Below are 23,788 nucleotides of genomic sequence, written 5' to 3' on the forward strand. Positions count from 1 at the left end.
TAAGTGCTAAACTAGGATGGATATGGGAAGAGTTGATAAAGGTGAACACTGATTGTGGAAGAGGAAAAGAAAGGGTTTTGTTCTTTCTGGTTGTGCAATCATTCTTCAAGAGCCATTTAAAAAGAAAAACAGGGACTTCTTTGGAGTTCCAGTGGTTAAGACTGAGCTGCCATTGCAAGGGGCAGGGGTTCGATCCCTAGTTGGGGAAGTAAGAGCCCACATGCTGAGGGATGGGGACAAAAATAAAAAGTTTCCATCTCCTCATGCTGCTGCTGCTAAGTCACTTCAGTCGTGTCCGACTCTGTGCGACCCCATAGACGGCAGCCCACCAGGCTCCCCCGTCCCTGGGACTCCTCAGGCAAGGACACTGGAGTGGGTTGCCATTTCCTTCTCCAATGCATGAAAGTGAAAAGTGAAAGTGAAGTCGCTCAGTCGTCTCCGACTCTTAGCGACCCCCTGGACTGCAGCCTACTAGGCTCCTCCGTCCATGGGATTTTCCAGGCAAGAGTACTGGAGTGGGGTGCCATTGCCTTCTCCACCATCTTCTCATAGCAACTCATAACCTGAAAACTTCACGACATTTTACCAAAACTCTCCTCCCAGAAGAGCATCAGTGGTGAGTAGGTGAATAGAAACTTGGTATATAAGTAGCTAAGTATCTAGAGCCGTACATGAGGCATCTGGTAATGTGTGATTTTCATCTGCTTTTACTCTGTTATTAAGAAGGACCTTGCTTCTGAAAGAAGGAACATTTTTAAAAATTTTGAACATTTAAAAAAATGTTACTTATCTATGTAACACCATGGGTGGCATGTGGGATCTTAGTTCCCTGACCAGGGATTGAACCCTTCCCCCTCTGCACTGAAAGTGCAGAGTCTTAACCACTGGACCACCAAGGAAGCCCCCTAGAACATTTTCAAAGCTCAAGTCTGAATCCTGCCTCACTCCTTGGTGATGATATGACCCAGGAAATGATGTCACCTCCCTGAGTGCCTCCCTCTATAAAATGGGGAGAGTAAGTAGGAAGCCCCACTTCTTAGGGCTGTTGGGAGGATGACATGAGAGCATCTGATTGAAACCTGAGAGAATGATAAACCCTGGGTAAGGTATAAGGGCCAGGAGAGGAACGCCTTCACCTGTGGGAATTAGCAACATTCTCTTCTGATGATGGCATCAGATGTTTAAGTTCAAGTTGCATCTGAACATTATCTTAACTGACACCTAAGAAACCAGAAGAGGATGAAAAAGAAGACAGAGTTTAGTCTGTAAAAGGTCTTGAGCCTGAAGAGGTACCAGGGTCCAGGGCCCAGATGATGGCAGGTCCTGCCAGTCTGACCAGACCCCACGGACAGGATAGTAGGGCATCCAGGTGCTGAGGAGATGGCCACTCCTGGGCTGCAGAGACAGCATAAACAGTGACCAGGGCAAGACAACACAGTCCACACGGCTGCAGGCGTGAAAGTCAAACTCTGTCTTTATTCTTTTACCATTGTATGTGGGGTAGGTAGCAGCATGGCTGGGGAGGTCCTGGGAAGGGAATCTGGTGGGTGGAAATCTTACCTTTGAGCATCAGTTACATTTAAGCCTGATTTCAGCACATTGCATGTTAGACTTCTCCACGGCAAGTTAAAGAGTAGAAGGCAGATGGGCTCCAACAAAAGGTTCAACACAGTGGCCAAGGTTGTGTTCTTGCATTTCATCATGCATGTGCATTGGAATTCTGTGTTTTTGGAATCTGACTTCAGAAAACATAAGATTTCCAGGTAGCATAGAGCTGTCCCCATCTTAGCATCTCTGCCTCTGGCCGATGTGATGTCATACCTTCCTGACATTTAATATCTGCCCTGGTATGGGCCTAAAACCAAGTGTATTCATGTCTCAGCCACAAAACAGGACCTTCTATAAATAGCCAGATACAGGTGCTCTGTCCACCCTTCCCAACAGATGCCTCTCCACCACCCCCGACTCCGCCAAAATGAAGCAAAAGCACATCCTGAGTTGACCATTCCTCTGAGCCTGGCAGACACGCAGCAAGGGTGTTGGCTGGTGATGGGCTGGAGGCATAGCCCACTTGACTGAGCCACGTACATGTTCAGGCTTGACCTCCACTGGCAAAATCTGCAGGGCCATTTCTAGACATTTCAAGTGATTGACTTCTCTGAGGAAATGATACATTAAAATATACATACACACATATATTTAATTTTTTTTTAAACCACAACTGAAAAAACTTCTTTGCCACTGTGTAGAATTAAATCTGACAAGAAACCCTATGAGTTTTTATTAGTACCATTATTGTTTTCTTTGGCTTCATGTACTATATCGGTAAAATGACAAAAATAAAAAGAAAAAAATTGTAAAAAGGCAAATATTTTGTACAAAAATACAAAGTTTTAAAAGCTCTTTAAGTATATTTCATATTGTTACTAAGAGTTGGCCTATATATCTGTATGTCTGCATATTTTTCCTACATTTGGGATTTTATCAATAGAAATGTAAGGTACTGTTTACACGGTGTATGTTTTCAGTTCTTCCTAAAGCTCAACAACCAATGATAATCTTTTTTCTGATTGGAGCATTCCATACTCTGGAAGATATGATTTGCATAACTGTATGGTTATTGGCTGAGAAGAATCTATGTGATTCAGTCCATTTGCTTACTGACAATCCATATATCACACTAGGGGAACACTTTTGTTCCAAACTTTGTCCTTGAGCAAGGCAGATGGTAGAGAACATGGGCTTTCAATGTTTTCAGTAATTGGTCTTCAGTGCTTTCCCCTTCAATTTAATGAGAAAGTGATGCAATCAGAAAGAAGTATCTTTGCCTTCGAGAACTGTCGACAGTTTGTTCCTTTTATGATATCACGGTCCATTATAATGTAATTGCTAATTCTAAAAGAGAGGAAAAAGAATGGGTGTTAGTTCCTCTTAAAGAACAATGTTAACAGACAATTCAGAAAAAGGAGTGTGTGTTTTTAAAGAAAACATTCCAAATACATCATTCAGTAATTATTTTTTCAAATAAATGCCTCGAAGTTCTTATTCAGATTCAATAAAAGGTAAAATTCACTTCAAAGGAGCCTATTCTGGGGTGTCCTAGTCTCAACTCAAATCCCAAATGTAGTAGTGCTGTTGTGCTCAGTCGTGTCTGACTCTTTGCAGCCCTATGGGCTGTAGCCCACCAGACTCCTCTGTCCAAGGGATTCTCCAGGCAAGAATACTGGAGTGGGTTGCCATTTCCTTCTCCGGGGGATCTTCCTGACCCAGGGATCAAACCAGTGTCTCCTGTGTCTCCTGCATTGCAGGCAGATTCTTTACCCACTGAGCCATCGGGGAAGCCCCTTGATGTAGTTACACTTGTTTTTCCTTTGTTTTCAGATCCCAAAAATCATTACGAACATAACTGTCAAGGTGATTATTGCCTATGCTTTCTTCTGGAAATTTAATGGTTTCAAATCTAACATTTGAGTCATTCATCCATTTTGAGCTTATTTTGTGTAAGGTTAAGAGAGTGGTCTGGTTTCACTCTTGGGCATGTGGCTGTCCAGTTTTCACAGCAGCGTTTATCAAGGAGACTGTCCTTTCCCTATTGTATATTCTTGGCTCCTTTGTCATAGATTAACTGACCATATGTGCATGGGTTTATTTCTGGGCTCTCTATTCTCTTTCACTGATAGAGATATGTGTTATTTTTATGTCACTACCACACTGTTCTGATTACTGTAGCTCTGCAATATATTTTGAAATCAGGGAGTGTGTCCAGCTTTGTTCTTCTTTCTCAAGATTACTTTGGCTATTTAGGGTCTTTTGTGGTTCCATACAAATTTTAGGATTGTTTTCTCTATTTCTGTGGAAAATGACACTGGAGTTCTTATAAAGATTCCACTGAATTTGTAGATTTCTTTGGGTAGAATGGACATTTTAACAATACTCTTCCAATCTGTGAGCACAGAATATGTTTCCATTTATTTGGGCCTTCTTCAATACCTTTCATCAATGTCTTATAGTTTCCAGTGTATAGGTCTTTCACCTCCTTGGTTAAATTTATTCCTAGGTATTTTATCTTTTTGATGCAATTGCAAGTGGTATTGTTTTCCCAATTTCTCTGATAGTTTGTTATATAAAAAGATATATGACATTGGTGCCATATGATAAAGAACACTGACTGACAATATTATAAGGTAATGACCTAGGCCCACCCATTAGTCTAAAATTTACTGAGTACTTCCTCTACATTAGGCACATGTATTAACTTAAGTCCTCACAAAAACCCCATTAAGAGGATTACTATTATTATTTCCCTGAGGTTAATAGCTTGCCAAGATACTAAGTGGCAGAATCAGGACTGGAATCCAGTTGCAGAACCTACTTTCAGAGCCCTTATACTCCTCACCTCTTGCCCTTTAATAAGATACAAGCTCTGCTGTGCTCTCTTAAATCCCTTCCACTGCTTACCTCTCTCCCTGTCTTTCTCACAGATGAAGTGATTCATGTCTTCACATGGGAAATCGTTCCACTGCCCAAAATTAATCAGTCCAGCGCAATCTTCTCCAGGCCCGTGGCCATGACCCCAGTTATCTGGCTGTCCAGCTTTCCAATTTCTTTTAAGAAAACAGAAATCAAGTGTTATTTGCAGAGTCATGCAGACGTTTGGTTGACCCAAGAGCAGCAGAGAAATGTAAAAAACAAAACCAAGGCCTGTCATGCGTCCCAGAATGAAAACGCGCTGTTTAAAAAGCTGCACACACTGATTCTGAATAAGGAGCAGCTGTTTCACAGAGGAGCGTGTGACGCAGCCTCTCCCTGCAGGCTTGTTATCTTGGCCACAGTAGAGGCAGCTCACGGAGCTGCCTCATCACATTGCTGAGGAAGTAAATCTGTCTTCAACACAGCTCAGTGAATGACAGCTTTCTAATGTGTACTGGAATGCTGACTTCTGGGCTTGAGTGTGAATATATACATTCTGAGGATGATACACCCACACACTTATGAGACCCCAGAGGGAATCTTTGTACATTCTGATATCTTGTCTCTAACAAGTCAGAGTCAGGCAGAGAGACACCCTTCCCCCCTTTTTAACTTTAAACCTTTTATTTTGTATTGGGGTATAGCCGATTAATAACGTTGTGGTGGTTTCAAGTGAACAGTGAAGGGACTTGGCCATACATATTCTTGTATCCACAGACTCAGAAAATGAACTTTATGGCCACTGGGGGGAAAGGGAAGTTAGGGACTTTGGGAAGGTCATATACACACTACTATATTTAAAATGGAGAGAACGTTGATATACACTTAGAAGACCCTATGAACACTTGGTTATGGTTTTCTGGCTAAGCTGTAGATAGCTAATTGCTTCAGAAAGAAATAGTAATTTAATCTTACTGAAAATGACTCATACATTTCACTGCCTTTTTTGGGAGAGAGATTCTTCAAAACAAGTTGTCTTTAAGATGAGCTCAACTTGGGGCTTGTTAATTTGTCTGCTGCTGCTCCCAGTAGCCCCTCTTCAGGGTTCGCTGTTCCTGCCTCTCTTTCTAAGCGATCAATTAGATGTGCTTCCAAGAGTCAAAACTTGAAAGGCTACATTTTCTTTAAGAGCCAGGTCCTTGAACAGAAGCCTGTGGTCACCTCCTGAGAGGACAAGTTTGCCTCGTGTGGAGGGTCCGAAAAGAACATCTGCAGCAGGAGGTGCTTCCCGTAAACGATGACTCATTTCCCAAGCAGCAGCATCTGACTCCGTAATCACTCACTCTGGTCCATGCTTCATGTTTCTATCAGAGTGGCAGTGGCTTTGGCCACTAGAGAGAAATCTTCCACTGTACAGACTCTGAAGGCCAAAGAAAGTTCTACAGTAAAGAAACACGTCTCACTACTAAGATTTTCCTATTCTGAAGCCAGGTTCTTACCAGGGTCACCCAGGGATAAAGACCAAATTGCCTCCATCTTTTGACGACAAGACCAGCAAAAATCAGGGCAGTGGGAAAAGGGGAGTCGAAATTTACAGTCAAAGGATGGGAAAATGAGGTAGAATTGACTCCCCTGCACCAACTGTATATTTAGGGATTTTTTTTTTTTTTTAAGAAAATGAAAAGTGAGGGACTTCTTTGGTGATCCAGTGGCTAAGAATCTGCCTTGCAATGCAGAGGATGTGGGTTCGATCCCTAGTCAGGGATCAAAGATCCCACATGCTGCAGAGCAACTAAGTCTGCGTGCCACAACTACTGAGCCCACACGCCACAGCTAGAGACTCCGTGCACCACAACCAGCGAGTGTGTGTGTGTACCACACCAAAAGATCCCACAAGACGCAACTAAGACCAGGCACAGCCAAATAAATGACTAAATAAATATCTTTTTTTAATGATCTCAGAGATGAAGAGATATTTTAGAGGAAACCATCAAGCAATGAGAGTATAAATGGGATGATACTTAGGTGGAAACAGTCATTCATTTGCTTATTCATTCCACAGAGTGCCTACTGCACGCAAGGGCTAAAGCTAGCTGATGGCAACACGAGCGCTGTAGAGAACAGACTGCCAGTCCTCGTAGAACTTACATCCTAGGCAAGAAACAAAGCAGTAACAAATCTCAGACTGTGATGCCAAGAAAAGGTGAAGTTGGAAGGAAACTTTGATGTAAGCTTTTTTTGGTGTGTTTCTCTCTTGCCTTGACAGACCTTCCTAGAAATGGCCACGGTGCCCAGGCAGTTTGGTGGTGTTGATGTACACTTGCTTCATTTCTGCAGTTATATGAGGGGGTTCCCTCCCAATGTTGCTTGCCAAATTTGAGACTGTGATTCTGGATGCATTAATGATGGGACATTTGATATTTTTTATCTCACAGTTAATTGGAAAATTGCATAAATAGGAATTCTGATAGACGATCTGCTTAGTATTTTCCCCTTGCATTTCCTTGCCCTTTTCAGTAGGTAAAAGGGGCTTGCAGGGAGTTCTCTGGCAATTCAGTGGTTAAGGCTCTGTTTTCATTGCTATGAGCATGGGTTTGATCCCTGGTTGGGGAACTAAGATCCTACAACTGGCGTGGCATGGCCAAAAAAAAAGAGATGGATAGATGAGACGAAAGAGAACAAATTGATAATGGAAGATCATTTTTATCACCGTTCTCCATTTGTTTTTTCCAGGTCATGGAAATTCTTCAGTGTGGTGTTTGAAGTAATCCTTCAGGACTAAAGGTAGGACGTGGCTGTGAGTGGAGTGACCCAGGTGAGACCAGCAGGGGTGGGAGATGGAGTAGCTTGAAGCCAGGCTGCAGGGGTAGTTTGTCTTGTACATGGTCTCCCAGCATCTCTTTGGAAAAGCTAAAATCACACAGAGTGATTTGTGGTCAATCCCTCCAGTCTGCATGCTTATAACAGCACAGAGCATGTCAGAGAAACAGAATGTATATGTGCTGGAGAAGAATTTCAGCTTAAATAGTGCCTAAACCTCACTCCACAGATAGACTCTGAAAGAGAAATGGCTGAAGCCTGGGTGCCGAATTCTTGAATCCCATATTTTAACACATAAGTTGCAGAAGTGGTTGGATAGCAACATGCGTTATGTACTGGGACAGTGTATTCTGAGTACACCGGGGCCCATGGAAGCACCTAGACTCACTCTTCCAGGAGCTGGAATCATGAAGCATCTCAGCTGGTGGCTGTGAAGCACCCTCTCCCCACCCCCACCCTCCCTGTTCCGGGTTTATCCTCATGGAGGTAGAGCACAAACTTTCAAGCTTGGCAATCAGCCCCTCCCAACCACACAACTTAGTACTTTCTCATCAACCGCAAGATTGACGGAGGCTTCATGGCTGAGGAAATTCTTCTGGTAAGAGCCTGGCCTCAAAACAAGAAAATCTTAGGAGAGAGAAGCATTTCTTTGCTATTGAATTTTCTCCCACTATAGAGGTTTCTTTCTAGTGGCCAAAGCCAGAGTCGCATGAAGCATGAAGAGTGAGTGATTATGGCATAAGATGAAGCCAAAGTTTCCCTTCCAGTGCTTTTTAATTTTTGGAGACTTGTTTGATGACCCAGCACTTGTCTGACGATCTTGGTGAATGTACCATATGTACCTGAAAAGAATGTGTATTTGTGGTTGTTGGGTGAAAGGTTCCATAAATATCAATGAAGTCAAGTTAGTTGATTGGTTGGTTGGTTTAGTCCCTAAGTCGTGTCCGACTCTTGCAACTCCATAGACTGTAGCCTGACAGGCTCCTTTGGTCCACAGGATTTCTCAGGCAAGAAATGGAGTGGGTTGCCATTTCCTTCACCAGGGGATCTTCCCGACCCAAGGATCAAACCCGGGTCCCCTGATTATAGGTAGTCTCTGGTATTGCAGGCAATTCTGTACCAACTGAGCCACCAGGGAAGTTAGTTGATAGTGTCTGCTACGTTCCTCTTGGTTTTTCTGTCTACTTGGTTCTATTAATTACTGAGAAGAGAGCGCTGAAAGTTCATCTGAAGCCCTTCTCTTCACCATATGCACATTTAGGGTCAAAGTGTCTGTCTTCTTGATTGTGACAGGGTCCTGCAAATCAGACTATTTTTACATGAGTGGAACAGTATCTCTCACTATACTGTGCCCAAACTCTAGAAAAGATTTTCCAGGCTGGCACAGGGGCTGGGTCATGGTGGATACTCCAGGATGATTCACTGAATGTTATCATGAGACTGTGGGCCAGCGGATCACAGTGTCCAGCCAGGGGACTGGTACCAGCTGGTCAAGAATGAAGTTCTCACAGGTCTGTTGTGAAAAGAGAAAAATGAGGACAACTCTGTGTGTATGTATGGGTGATGGCCAACTGTCTTTTTTGATTTTGTTTTTGTTGTTTTGTGCTGAGATTTGTTGATAGGCGATTTTTGTCTTTTTGGCTGCACTCTGTGGCATGTGGGAGCTTAGCTCCCCAACCAGGGATTAAACCCATGCCCCCTGTACTGGAAGTCTTGACCACTGAACCGCTGGGGAAGTCCCAATAGGTGATTTTTAAAACCCATGTCCTTAGTTGGCAAATAAAATCTTGGCAATATGGGTCAGCTCTCCAGTCTTTCTCTTGGAAGTGCACTGGTGGGTGGACCCAAAGCACTGGGAAACGTGTTCCTAGGCACCATCCGGAGACATCACCGATTGCTTCTCTTGCCCCAGTATTCATAGTCAGCGAGTCAGATTGTATGTTTGCTGGAAGTAAACCTTTGTTCAAGTCCACGTGCACCTTAAACTTTCAGCCTCCAATCCATGTCACCGTTGCTTTTTGTCTGAGTACTCCAGCACCATCTTCCTCAACCAGCTCAGTATAAAAATTCAAGTAGGGGCAAGAGACAGAGGAGAGAGCCTTTCATCCCTTTTCTGTTTCCTCCTTAATAGTACCCCCAACAGCCTGAAACAATTTCAGAAGGGGAGAAAAGGGAAGAGCAAAGTAGGGAGACTGATTTCTTCTGTAACCCGGGTGAGGCATGGGGAGGGGCCAGGTCCAAACCACTGTGTATGGCAGGGGAAAGGGAAGCGATGGACTGGGTATGGAGGCCACAGAAGCAAAGAGGAGGAGGGTGCAGGTGAGTCTGAGTCCATGGGGAGGTACCTGTGTTGGGTACCTTGTGTTGGGAGATACCTGGGAAATCCCATGGACAGAGAAGCCTGGCGAGCTACAGTCTCTAGGGTCACAACTTAGCAACTGAACAACATGAAAATGATGATGGCAATGACAACAGGAGTTGTTGTTGTTCAGTCCCAGTTGTGTCCGACTCTTTGTGACCCCATGGTCTGCGGCACGCCAGGCCTCCCTGTCCTTCACTATCTCCCGAAGTTTGCCCAAATTCATGTCCATTGCACTGGTGATGACACCCAGCCATCTCATCCTCTGACGCCCTCTTCTTCTGCCCTCAATCTTTCCCAGTATCAGGGACTTTTCCAGTGAGTCGACTGTTTGCATTAGATGACCAAAATACTGGAGCTTCAGCTTCAGCATCAGTCCTTCCAACGAGAATTCAGGGCTTATTTCCTTTAGGATTGACTGGTTTGATTGCCTTGCTGTCCAAGGGACTTTCAGGAGTTTTCTCCAGCACCACAGTTCCAAGGCATCAATTCTTTGGCGTTCTGCCTTAGACAAGTAATAGGAGTAATAGTACAAATACTAGCAGATAGCATTTCTTGAGCACTTCCCGTGGGCTCACTGTCATTGGTGCTTGATATGTATCATCTCATATAATGTTTACAATACGGATGTCGGTGCTTCTGTAATCTTCACTTCTAGATGAGGGCATGGAGGTTCACATGGTTGGGTAACTAACACAGGGTCACGTAGCTGCTGAGTGCTGGTTGAAGGCCTGGAACCCAGACCTGGTGAACTCCAGGGCAGACACTCCCTTCCCTTGTTGCACTGGCTCTTTTTCTTGTTTGTGGTGTGTTTATTATTATATGGCAAGTTCAATTAGCCTTTGGCTATTGAGGCCTCATAATATGTCTGCCTAATTTATTCTTGCTTTTAAAATCTGATCCCAGGGATTTTTACATGTCTGTGTGTTCCTTTGGGTGGAAAACAAGAAGCAGAGTCTGGGCTCTGGCTGGGGTGCTGTGCAGTTGCTTCTGGGAACAGAGCTCCCCGAAGGTGTCTGGTGATGTGATTCTTTCCTATCCCAGGTACCAAAGCTGGGCTGTCATCCCAATCAGTACTTCCTGCTGGAGCCTGGGAGACAGGAGAAAATTCCACCCTGGGGGGAGCTGGCAAGGGTGCTACTCTTCCTGCTCAATCCATTCCACGTGGGCCAACCCAGTTCGTGCTTAGAGGAGGGCTTCAGATTGAATTTCTTAGTGAGTCTAACCCAGACCTTTTTTTTTTTTATGACCGTGAGAAAAGTGGAGGAGACTAAAGTTATTTTTTTTTTTAGCTCCCCGCTGACTCCTTTAAAAAAATGATCCATACTCTTGACTGTCAAAGTGACACATTTATCTTTCCCTTAGTATTCTCTGCCTCCTGTCCCAACTTCCACAGCTCTGATTTATTTATTTTTTAAAATGTATCTATTTCTTTGCATCAGGTTTTAACTGAGGCCTCCCCTCCCCACTTCTACTGCTCCAATTTTATTTATTTAAAAAAGTTATTTATCTGTTTATTTGACTGAATTGGGTTTTAACTGAGGTATGTGGAATCTTTTGTTTCTTTATTTGTACCAGATCTTTTTTTTTATCTTTTAGTTGCAGCACATGTGAACTCTTAGTTGTAAGCATGTGGGATCTAGTTCCCTGACCAGGGATTGAACCCAGGTCCCCTGCATTTGGAGTACAGTGTGCTAGCCACTGGACCACCAGGGAAGTCCCTCCACCGCTCTGATTGTAGATGACAACTCTCACAACTGCTTTGAGTCTCCTGAAGCGTATCCTTGCTGTGATGGATACCCTCCTCGGGTGTCAGCCACGTTTCCGAGGGCCAGGATGTGGTGTGGTTTCCTCCCACCGAGGACGGGTATGCAGGGAGCGGACTGGCTGGCTGCTGAGCCAGGAAAGAGATATCCATTTGTCCTGGGGGCAGTCTGAGGCTCACCTTTGGCACGAATCCCAAATCTTCAAATGTTCCACCTCAATGTTTGGTTGCTACTCTAAAAGAAATGGCCTGGGTGGTTGATTCCCTAGTGGTCCAGTGGTTAAGACTCCACCTTGCAATGCAGGGACTATGAGTTCGATCCCTAGTTGGGGAACTAAGATTCCACAAGGCATGGAACAACTAAGCCCACTAGCTATTGAGCCCACATGATGCAGCTAAGACCTGATGCAGCCAAATAAATAAATACTTAAAAAAATCCTTTAAAAGAAATGGCCTTGCTCTGGTTTCCATCTATATCCTCTAATCATGCTTTTCACATAGAGGATTTAAAAGCATAAAGAAACCTGTCTACCCACACACACAGGCACGCACACGTGCACACACACACACAGAATCTCTACTTGGCCCCTCCATCCCTCAAGTCCATCTTCCCGTCCTTGACCATGACTGCTCCAGCCCTGATGCCTGTGACATTGACCTGAAATACCCTCAACTTCTCCTCTCCGGGTTCCAAGGATGCTGCGGCTACTCCAGCTCAGGACACAGTCCTGAAGTGGAGATGCCCACACGCCTGCTTGAGCCTCTGTAGGACATGTCTTCTCTGGTGGGTTTTTATAAATTCTGCCCTACTTGGTACAGTGTGTGTTGCACAGTTTCACATTTCCGCATCCACTAGAGGCAAAGCAAGAGGAGGATGAAGAGGTGAAACTGAAATGCGCGCAATTTCATCCTCTTCAGACCCTGGGGTAGGGTTAGGGCAGGAGTGGACACTGGGGTCCAGGTGAGGCTCATGGAAATTTCTGTACCCCTGGGAGCTTTGAGAAGGTTCTAAGAATTGCTTCTGTTCTCTGTTGCTGCCTTTATAGAACTAGATCACACTGGACTTACGGGGACTCTTCAAACCTGCGGGAGATGGTCGTCCCACAAGGGCCTTCGTTCGTGGTACACTTGATCTTTCTATGTGCAGGAGAGTCATCAACGCGTAGTTCATCTCCACACTCTGGCCAGAAGCCCAGTGAGGGCTGGGACACCAACAGTGTCATCCTGAAGGGAGCATCTTGCCCATTTGGAAACATATCTGGGGAGCTCGACCGAGCTGGGGAACCTGGCCTTCCTTGGCTTTTGCAGCAGCACTTAAAGAGCACGCTTTGCCGTCTCTCTCCCTACCACCCTGGGTGGTTTTATGAGTCTGTATTTTTGTTTGTTTTTTTGTTTTTCTTGGTAGAAATGAAGAAAAATTCACTCCATGAGAAGAGGAAGAAAAACCCGACTTTTACCCCATATTGATTTTCCTCCATGGAAATAAACACGCAGCTGGTACCCAGAGGCTGAGTGTGAGGACTGTGTTGGACACAAGGTCGTTCAGGAAGAAACACAGACCAGCGAGAGCCTGACCAGCAACCTGGACATTTCTGAGACTCACTTGTACTCCAGAAGTGTCCCATCCAGCCACCTCCATTCATTCTCCTGCTCCAAGTCCGTGAGGCCAATCCAGTAGTTCTGTTTCGCCACCATCTGGTTTTTGATCCATTGCTGGAAAATAAAATCATAGATGGTGCGTTACTATTTCTTGAACAGATGTTTGGGGGACTTTGGATATTTAGAAATGAGGGCCACTTTCGAAGAGGATGCTTGTCATAACTTGTGCACTATTTTGCTCTCCTCTTTTCATTGCGCTTGTTTTGCCCTGGGGTTTTTTGGGGGGATGGGGGGCGTGGGGAGGGCTTTGACATGTTTTCCTCTTATAAGTTTAAAAGCGATACTCCTAAACTATCCCGATCACTCATGAATCCCACCAGGCCCCACCCGCTCCCACAACCCCTCCCTCCGATGTTCTAATAGCAGGAACAGCCACGGCACTGTCAGGCTCTTCCTCCTGGCCGGGTCCCACGTCCGGTGTGTCACACATAACATGTCTTTGAGCCATTACAACCACCAACCTAATAAAGGGGACAAGTGATTGAGCTGGGGTCAGGCCCAGGCGCCTGACCCATCTTATGGATGCTCATTTCCAGTCAGTTACTGCAGAAGCATCCGTTTTCAGGGTCCTGCCTGCCGGAGACATGCAGGGGAAAGAAAGGAGGCCCCTGTGACAGTGCGGCATTAAAGAGAAAGCACTGGCGTTGTTGCTAGATGGACCTCAGTTTCAGTCTCAGCTCTGCATTTACTTGTCTCATGTATTAATCATTCAAATTTTGTGGGGCCTCAGTTTTCCTGTCCGTAAGATTATATTACCCACAGGCTCCTGGGGTGTGGTGAGGTTTATAGGAGAAAATGCCTGGCACACATTAGGGACCAAATGAGTGGTTATGATGTGTGGGCTCTGCCCCAGGACCATATGTGCCCTTCCTGACCCTGTTGAAGCCACATGTCTGGACCCTGGCATTCGGCCCCACCCCTCCAGTGCTCAGGGCTCTCTGCCTCTCCATAGGAGACTTGTACCAACCTGCAGGCTTCCCGCTCTTTCCGGGAAGAGCCACACAGCTCCAGGCTTGATAAAGCAAGAGCTTCCAGCTGCGAGCACAAGGACCCAATCCCCAGGCCATGAACACTTTCTGTCCCTGGATAAAGCCCAAATCTCAATCATGTGGCCCTCGGTGTTTCTGTGACTATGAATTTATGGTATCTTTGAATCCTCAGTAAGCATGCACTTTTCAGATGTCAGCAATCCTTAAATTACCGTTTTCTCCAACCCGAAGAATGCCACACACGTACCTGCTCCTCTCCCGTGTTTATGAAAACGAGATGTGAAGACATTCTTTCGCAGAAAAGTTTTGCATCCTCAAAAAAGTCTCTCTCAGTTGAAAAATAGTAGCATTTGTCTGTGAAGTTCTTCCAGTAAGGCAGGCAGCCTAGGAATGCAAAGTTTAAAAATGCCGATGAAAACATACACATGCTGAAAACACTATGCCTTTAGGAGGCATGGCCACAGCCCGGCTTCCCCAGCGCCCGTATGCTGAGTCTGTGACTGATGTTCCCGAACGTTCTAGGGGCCAAGACCAGTCCGAGGAAGTAGGTGGCCTGCAGGACACGTGGTGGTTACAACCACTTAAGCGGGCCTTTGTGTCTGGATTAGTCTTTACAACGACAGAAGTAACAGACACAGAAATAACAGGCAGCACAGGCTCAGGTGGGCCCCATCAGCCCGGGATCACACAGAACCTGTAAACAAGAGGCTGGGAGAGCTGGGCTCACAGAAAGACGCAACTAAGGGGGACTGCAGGGAACCAAGCAGAATCGGCTGTGGGTCCAAGGGGAGAAAGACAGGCCTGGTTGCAAACCCAAAGCTTTCATTATCAAAGGATGAGAAGTTGCCATAATACCTTCTCAAAAAGAAACGCGAGCTGGCTTCAGGAACAGAAAGTTCCATCTGCATGTTAACCAAGGGTTGACCATCCCCAGGTGAAAGGCAGAGAATGAAGACAGGGACGGCTCTGGGGTGGCCAGCCTCAGATTTTCCTGAATTCAACGTCTGGGACCAGTTTGTCGCTGAGGACCCGACTTGGCTAATGATAAACAAGTACTAGAGGAGCTGATGCTGTTTAGGGATAAACACACGTGACTGAAGGATGCTGCCTAGCGGGGCCAGGCGAGCAGCAGGGGCTGAAGCCCACTCTGTGTGATGCCTTCACTGCTAATAAGATTGGGTGTGTGAGGTGAACAAGGGGTACACCCCCATCCCGGGTGTGAGGGGCTCAGACTCACCGTTGTCCTCAGGTGCTGTGGTCGGCTCAGTCTTAAGGGCCAGGGGCACTGCCGCCCCTGAGGGGCCCGGGGGACCAGGGGGACCCTTGATACCTGGCATGCCCGGCATCCCAGGGAGGCCTGGCAGCCCCCGTGGCCCGGGCACCCCAGGCTCCCCCACGGTGCCCTGCAGTCCCTGGAAGCCGGGGGGGCCCTGAGGGCCTGGGAGTCCATCCTTGCCCGGCGGGCCGGGGGGGCCTGGGTCCCCGCTGGGGCCCTGGGGGCCGGGCTTCCCAGGAGACCCTCGGGAGCCTTTGGAGCCTTGCAGGCCTTTGGAGCCTTTGCTGCCGCGCTCTCCAGGGGGGCCGACCGGCCCGATTGGGCCCCTCTCACCGGCTGGGCCAGGCGGGCCCGGCTCCCCCTTCTCTCCTTTCTGCCCCTTGTTGCCGGTGGGGCCTGGGGGTCCCTGCTGTCCTCGGTCACCTTTTGGACCCCTGGGGCCAGGAGGACCTGAAACATAAAAAGAAGACAAAAGGCATAAGCATGAAATCCGGGACACCTCTGGTCATCTGGAACGGTTTTTTCACAGCAGGAAGGCTGTGTGGGTTAGAATCGGGGTGTATGTGGGTGTGTGGGTGTGTGTGTGTGCGCTCAGTCATGTTTGAGTCTTTGCAACCCCAAGGACTGTAGCCCACCAGGCTCCTCTGTCCATGGGATTCTCCAGGCAAGAATACTGGAGTGGGTTGCATTTCCTTGAGATGACCTCTCTCTTATTTCCTCCTCATTCCATCGATTTGATGAATATTTATTAACTACCTGTTGTATGACAAGCACCATGTAAGGTGTGGGGTAAGGGGTTGAACTGGACTAAAAAGATGCCATGGAGTGTTGAGAGACTCTGTCCTGTAATTCCCCCAGGGCACCAGCCGGGCCTCTCCTCTCTGCTCCTCCCCTGTGCTGCTCCTGTCCCTCCAATGGTGCTGCCCAAACACGGAGGTCCTCAGGGCCGGGCCTCACTATGGACCAGGTCACCGGGACAGGAGATCTATGTTGGGGGTGCTCTCAGGGCCAGCTGAGGAGGACCAGTTTCATTTTTCCCAGTGATGCAAACAGTGCATCAAATGCGTCTAATAATGCAAGTAGGGTTTGGGCTTCCCTGGTGGCTCAGACTGTAAAAATCCACCTGTAATGCAGGAGACATGGGTTTGATCCCTGGGTTGGGAAGATCCCCTGGAGGAGGGCATGGCAACTCACTCCAGTATTCTTGCCTGGAGAATCCCCATAGACAGAGGAGCCTGGTGGGCTACAGTTCATGGAGTTGCAAAGAGTCAGACACAACTTAGCGACTAAGCACAGCACACAGGCAAGGTAGACTAGAGAAAGAAATAGGTGCAGCATCTCACTGGCAAGGGAGGAAAAAAAAATCATTTTCCTCCAAAGGAGGAAAAAGCAGTTCCCCCTTAAAAAGGCAGGGAGGGGGTTGGAGGAAGGGAAGCAAATACTTGCTCATCTCTCCTTGCTCCAAAAGGCGGTTCACTTAACGTGGGGGTGTCCTGTTTTCTCTGAGTTCTCAAGAGTAACATCAACATCACACAATCCATCACAACCAGGATTTGTATGCAAATGACAGGTGTGCATACCTTCACATACAGTATGTCACCTGACCTTCGTCTACGGCATAGGATTCCCACAGCACATCTGAGGACACGCAGAGCCAGAGACACAAAGCTCCTTGTTCAGAGTTACTGCGTAACTCAAGACAGATCTACCCAAGGGAATGGGGCTTCCCAGGTGGCGCTAGTGGTAAAGAATCCACCTGCAATGCAGGAGACCTGGGTTCCATCCCTGGATCAGGAAGATCCCCTGGAGAAGGGAATGGCAACCCACTCCAGTATTCTTGCCTGGGGAATCCCATGGACAGAGGAGCCTGGCAGGCTACAGTCCAGGGGGTCTCAAAGAGTCAGACAAAACTGAGTGACTGACATAGCACACCCATGGGAGTAACACATGTCCAGTTACCATCAAGGGGAGGAGCTGGGGCAGGAATTCAGGGCTTCTCGTGTTGAAATGAACACATCGTGGAGGACACTGCTCAAATATTCCACTGCCTGGAATCTTAGAGCATCTGAGATCTTGCTCTTCTACAGGAATAAGTGTAAGAGCTCCGCACCCATTCTCTGGATGGAAGCACAGAGCCTTGGAGGCCGGGAGGATGGAAGTGCAGGGGAGAGGCAGGATTGGTGGGACTCCCACGCTCAGTTTTGCCTGTCCCCCTTCACCAGCACACCTCCCCACTGCCTGGTGAGGACAGAACGATGAAGCACCCTTTCCCACCTCAGTAGGGGGATCTCTGTTCTCTCCTGCCCCAGACCCTAGTGGACGTCACTGCATCCACATACCATCCACGGCCACGGCCAGCCCTCCATCTCTGCCCTCCCTCTGCAGAAGCCTAGGTCCTGGGCTCAGCTTTGCTCCCTTGAGCCTACCCATGACATTGCCCCTGGACTTTCAAGCCGGACCCTCTACGGAGCTGTAAGTGAGTTTATGCTGAACTAGCATGCGCTAGGGCTAGCGCTGGCTTCAGTGCGTTCCATTTAGGGTTATCTGCCCCATAAGTCAGAGACTTCGGGGTGAAACACCTTCTTCCTGAATCCATCTTACTGACTTTTGTCCATCTGCTCCTGTTGACTCCTCCCTACCATCAGCTCTCCAGGCCTCTGGGTCCTCATCTCCACCCCATTAATGGATGGTCCATTTTCTCTGGGATGTCCAGCCAGCATCTCCGACCTGGCGTGTCTACACTGACCTCGTCACCTCTGCTGTTCATGCCCTCCTCCCGTCATCTCTTATCCCACTGCATCGTCACAGCCGTCTCATCACCATCCTACACCGGGGTTCTCTCCTCTTCTCTCCCCCATCCCCTCTGTCTTTCTGGCAGATTTTTACGGTTACCTCTCAACTGCTCTTCCTACCTGATCCCTCTCCATGCATCTCACTCTGCATCTTTTGCACATTTGTCTTCCTTACACTCAGCTCTGGACCCCACTTGCTCCAGAATACCCTCTTGGTCCTCTGGTGGCAAGGCTTCCATGACCTGGTCTCACGTGTGTTGATTCATCCTCCTCTGCACCTGTGCAAATTTCTTCTCTCAGAATTCCCTCTGCCCATATCCATCTGGAAAATTCCTGCTCACCCACCATGTAATCCTCCCAGGTCACTCCAGGTGGAAGTTTTCCCTCCTTCTGTGATGTTTGGTCCTTGTTTCTTCTTCAAGGACCCTTCCCCATCTAGTAGCTAGATTACAGGCCACAGTCATTATCTAGCAAGTGTTTGTCAAATCAATGTGCCTCATGGGTCAAAAACCCCTTTGCAGGCTTCCCTGGTGGTAAAGAATCCACCTGCTAATGTGGCAGATACAGATTCAATCCCTGGTCCAGGAAGATCCCACACGCTGAGGAGCAACTAAGCCCATGCATCACAACTACTGAGCCCACGTGCCCTAGAGCCTGGGAACCGCAACTACTGAGCCCACATGCCCTAGAGCCTGTGCTCTGCAACACGAGAAGCCACCGCAATGAGAAGCCTGCACACAGCAAGGAAGGGTAGCCCTTGCTTGCCGCAACTAGAGAAAGCCCTCGCAGCAACCAAGACCCAGCACAGCCATAAATAAATAAATAAATAAATAAATATATATATATAAATATATATATATATAAAAGAAAGCCCATTGTATTAGTGCTAACATTTGGGTCCAGCAGAGACTAGGAGGGAGGGATTCTAGGGTAACAGTGTCCTGCCTGGTGACCTTTATCTCATTCTAAGAAGTCACCTCCACTCAATCTATGTATCAGGTTGACCCTGGCTGCCAGTAAGACTGGCCATGGGGAGATGTCTTCCCAACTCTATTCATACTTCTGAACTGCTCCTGTGATCTTATATCCATAATTTGATTTTTTTTTTTTTCCTGTTTAACCTGAGGCTCATTAAACAGCCTAGCCATTTAGGAAAGACAGAGGGTGAGTTTTTACTGCCAGATGGATCTCCTTTAAAAAGATAACAGCTCCTTTGTGCAGTTGAGAAAAAATGTCTGAAGAGATTAGTGGGGAAGGTGGCCTGTGTGTTCCTCTGTAAAGCATGCAGCATGATGGAAGGTTCTAGTGGAATGATGCTGACAATAGGCCAAAGCAAACAGAAATCTGATTTATTTGGAATAAGGGCAAAAATAAAAGTAACTCCCCCCAACACACAACTACTTCTGTTTTGTTCATGTTCAATGTTTGACCTTAAGAAATCCAAATAATGAGGAAGATCTGTTGGGAAATTCAAGTGCTTTAGAAATTCTTTATTCTCTTTATGGATTTGCCAATAACCAGCGTTGCTCTATCACGCATGACGGGTGGGTGATGTACTCGCAAGTTATGGGAAATGAGTTCACCCATGGCCAGGAAATAGTGCCCATTCCAGGGCCTGTCTCCCTGTTCTGAATGTTCCGACAGACCCATGTGGCAGAGAGTTGTATTTCTTCCAGAACACCCTCCTCTGGTTGCCAAAAGAATTCCAAAGACATACGATTCTCTCTTCCCCTCCTGACATGAATCCAAGACCTCCTTTACCTGGGGTGACAGCTTTTCATGAATCTTCTTTCTTTCTGGGGTCGGGTAGTATATGGTCTTTGGCTATTTCTCTCTCAACCTAAGTTACACTTGAATATCCTCACCCCCTCCACAAAGAATCATAGCTTATTTTAATAATGCCATAAAAACGCAGACCTCACAGTCAACACAAAATACCAACTGATACTAATTTCCAGATGTTGAGAAGGAAGGGAATAAAATATCAGGAGGAGATGCAAGTTTTTGCCTTGGATAAAGTCTAAAATCCTACTTGTGATGGATTTCCTAGCTGGATTAGGATAAAAACTGAATTTTTCATATGAAGCACTATATCCATCACAAATAGATTATCTGCATATTCAAAGAGACACGTGTATCCCAATGTTCACTGCAGCACTGTTTATGATAGCCAGGACCTGGAAGCAACCTAAATGTCTATCAATTGATGAATGCATAAAGAAGTTGTGGTATATATATACGATGGAATATTACTCAACCATAAAGAGGAATGAATTTGAGTCAGTTGAACTGAGGTAGAGCTAAGGCCTGTTATACAGAGTGAAGTAAGTCAGAGAAAAACAAATATCATATATCAACCCTTATATATGGAGTCTAGGACAAGGGTCCTGATGAACCTATTTGCAGGGCAGGAAGAGAGGTACAGACATGGAGAATAGACAGAATTGGGAAAGGAGAGGGTGGGATGAATTGAAAGAGTAGTACTGAAATATACAAATTACCACGTGTAAAATACATAGTGGGAAGCTGCTTTACAACACAGGGAGCCCAGCCTGGCACTCTGTGACAACCTAGAGAGGTGGGGTGGTGGTAGGAGGGAGGCTCAAGAGGGGCAACCGATACAACTTTGTAAAGCAATTATCCTCCAATTAAAAAACAAATGTGTTCTCTGTTATATTGAAAAGTTTAATATAATGTTTTATATTCATGGCTGTGGATAAACTCCTAGCAGGCACACTGCTAGGACCCACGTCTTCATCCACAGCTGCCCCAGCCTTGGGAAAATATCGGCTCCAGAGCTAGAGCCGGAGGCTGGAACTCTGCCTTCAAACCCTGGGCTATGGGAAAACATACTCTGTATGCCCTGTACTCGGGGATTCATTCATTCATATACTTGGCTCATTAAGACAACACTTTGCTCGCTCCTTAAAACCTGCTGCTGCTGCTGCTAAGTTGCTTCAGTCGTGTCTGACTCTGTGCAACCCCAGAGATGGCAGCCTACCAAGCTCCCCCGTCTCTGGGATTCTCCAGGCAAGAACACTGGAGTGGGTTGCCATTTCCTTCTCCAATGCATGAAAGTGAAAAGTGAAAGTGAAGTTGCTCAGTCATGTCCGACTCTAGCGACCCCATGGACTGCAGCCTACCAGGCTCCTCCATCCATGGGATTTTCCAGGCAAGAGTACTGGAGTGGGGTGCCATTGCCTTCTCTGTCCTTAAGACCTAGATATTTGCTATTTATTTCTTTTTAAAAATCACTAAGAAAAAGAGCTAAAACCATTTCAAAAGTCAGGACTGGATCCCCCTACAAAGGTGATCACTAATGCTGGGGGTATATCTTCCTCAAGGACCTGGGATGCCAGTATTGCTTTTGGCATCTGGATGATCCTAGGATTTTAGGTATTACTTCAATCTTTTTTTTTTTTTTTTGGTGGGGGCAGCTGTTAAAGTCAAAGTAAAATGAAATAAAATATAAGCCACTGATAGTGCCTTAAAAGTGAAAGCTCTGAAATAAATGACAAGACAGTATTCATGAGCCCATGCAATAACTTGAATTCAGAGTCGAGAAAATGGTGACATTACATGTGGGGCAGACATGATGTCCTGTACAGAACAGCAAACTGGAGGCCACGTGGTTGGCTGCCCAGCTTGGGATTTTTTTTTTTTTTTTTCTGCCATGTGGCTTGTGGGATCTTAGTTCCCTGACCAGGGATTGAACCCGTGTCCCGCGCAATGGAAGTATGGAGCCCTAACCACTGAACCACCAGGGAACTCCCCTGGCTTGGGATTCTGAAATGCCAGGATACCATGTTGCTGGTAAAGCTGTCGAATGAAGGCTCCAGAAATGCCTGTATATGACCAAGACCAGAACTCAGAACAGCTGTGTTTGAACCGTCAGCAAAACCTCCTCCCCAGGCTTCTAGGCTCCAGAGCCAGGAGCCTTAAACACCAGAATCCTTTAAACAAACATCTTAAAGAGGACAGGAGACTTTAAATACTGTGCTGTTGCTGCTTTGGCCACCAAGCTGCAGGCTTTGAGAAGGGCCAAGCCCTGTATCCTACCCCTGAAATAACTTTACAACTTGTTTTCCAAAAAAAACTGCTCGTGCCTAACGGAAAATAGAGAAACCACTTTAATTCTTAACTGCTACTCAACATCGTGGAGACTTTTATTTTAGAACCACAAGTGGTCAGGTTGGAAGATACAGAAAAATAGTAATATCATCTGACATATTTTTCTTCTCATGCAGAGAAATGAATCACATTTATTTAACACCCACATATGAAAAAGTCATTCTGCGGTGCTTAGGTGAAAAGGAATATACAAATTAAAAGGAAATTTAAGACAGGATATTTGGCAATCGTTTTCAAGAATAATTTGGTTCTTGACCTCATGTTCAAGATAGTCAGACATCTGGAAAGCCATGGAAGCTCTTTGTCCACAGAGGAGGATATATTTAAGCCACTGTTTCTCACCAACTGGCCATGGTGTGCTTCAGTGCCTTCGAATGCCTGCACTCAATAAACGTGGATCAGGATTTCCCTGGTGGTCCAGTGGTTAAAAATCCACCTGCCAACTGCAGGGGACATGGGTTCGATCCCTAATCTGGGGAGATCCCACACGCCCCAGAGCAATTAAGCCTGTGTGCTATAACTACTGAGCCCACTCGTCCTAGAGTCTGAGTGCTGCAATGAGAGAAGTCACTGCAATGAGAAGCCCGCACACCATAACTAGAGAGTAGCTCCCAGCAGAGCCAAAAGTAAATATATAACGTGGATCAAAAATGAGTGAAAGTCAGAGACTGGCAGCACCAGTCTGATTCCTCTCCAGGGCTGGGCACCGGGATGCCAGCAGTAAGAACTTCTGAACTCCCATCAACCTTAAAGCCTGCATCTGTACAGCTGTGTTCTTTGTGGGCAGGAATGTTGTCTTCCACGGTGATGTACTGGCTGGGGCTACAGCAGAGGGAAAAACTTGGACAGGAACTGAACATACTCACACTTGGGTATGAATATGAGCTAAGCCTCTGCCAGGCACTGCACTGTTTTATCTACATTATCTCATTAAGTCCTTATAACTGTAATAGGTAGACAGATACTTGGTACTCATCTCCAGGGCTCTCCAGCTCTAGAACTGTTGTTCTTACCATGAAACCTCGTGGTCCTCCTGGAAGAGCAGGTGCAGGGAATTGTCTGGTTGTACTAGGAGGATGCGATTTACACCTGCATGTATTGTAGGAGTAGCTTAGGGTGTGAGGTGAACTTGCCGCCTAAGAGTGTGTTTTATGAAGTATGAAGTCTTCCATGTGCCGAATTAGGATAAAAAATGTTACATTATCTGCAACAAAAAAATAAGCCTTTCGTAAGGTTCTGGGGTTTATGGAAGTAGAGATCATTGTTGTCAGGATTTAATTTTGTTGTTGTTGTTCAGTTGCTCCATCATCTCTGACTCTTTGCAACCCCATGGACTTCAGCATGCCAGGCTTCCCTGTCCTCCACTATCTCCTTGAGTTTGCTCAAACTCATGTCCATTGAATCAGTGATGCCATCCAACCATCTAATCCTTTGTCACCCCCTTCTCCTCCTGCCCTCAGTCTTTCCCAGCATCAGGGTCTTTTTCAGTGAGTCAGCTCTTCACATCAGGTGGCCAAAGAATTGAAGCTTCAGCTTCAACATCAGTGTTTCCAGTGAATATTCAGGGTTGATCTCCTTTAGGATGGA

General features: G+C 46.4%; 1 protein-coding gene, 1 long non-coding RNA gene and 1 other non-coding gene across 3 annotated transcripts in view; 1 reads left to right on the forward strand and 2 right to left on the reverse strand.

The window, feature by feature from the left end:
• LOC138985424 (uncharacterized) overlaps positions 1-12,945 on the forward strand; it is a 37,380-nt gene extending 24,435 nt beyond the window's left edge. Inside the window, exons 2-4 of the long non-coding RNA XR_011462480.1 lie at positions 6,473-6,637; positions 7,144-7,194; positions 12,401-12,945. This is a non-coding gene — a long non-coding RNA (uncharacterized lncRNA). The remainder of the gene's footprint in view (positions 1-6,472; positions 6,638-7,143; positions 7,195-12,400) is intronic.
• The window catches only part of COLEC12 (collectin subfamily member 12), a 184,559-nt gene continuing 162,227 nt past the window's right edge, over positions 1,457-23,788 (reverse strand). The window contains exons 6-10 of the mRNA XM_070361815.1: positions 15,240-15,728; positions 14,250-14,386; positions 12,958-13,067; positions 4,459-4,604; positions 1,457-2,895 (exon numbers count right to left, since the gene is read on the reverse strand). Coding sequence (XP_070217916.1) covers positions 2,876-2,895; positions 4,459-4,604; positions 12,958-13,067; positions 14,250-14,386; positions 15,240-15,728 — 902 coding nt within the window. The 3' untranslated portion in view covers positions 1,457-2,875. The remainder of the gene's footprint in view (positions 2,896-4,458; positions 4,605-12,957; positions 13,068-14,249; positions 14,387-15,239; positions 15,729-23,788) is intronic.
• On the reverse strand, positions 11,233-11,305 carry TRNAW-CCA (transfer RNA tryptophan (anticodon CCA)). Its single transcript has one exon. It is a non-coding gene; the product is annotated as a tRNA-Trp (tRNA).

Source organism: Bos mutus, chromosome 24, assembly GCF_027580195.1.
Source record: "Bos mutus isolate GX-2022 chromosome 24, NWIPB_WYAK_1.1, whole genome shotgun sequence".
NCBI classification, from domain to species: Eukaryota; Metazoa; Chordata; class Mammalia; order Artiodactyla; family Bovidae; genus Bos; species Bos mutus.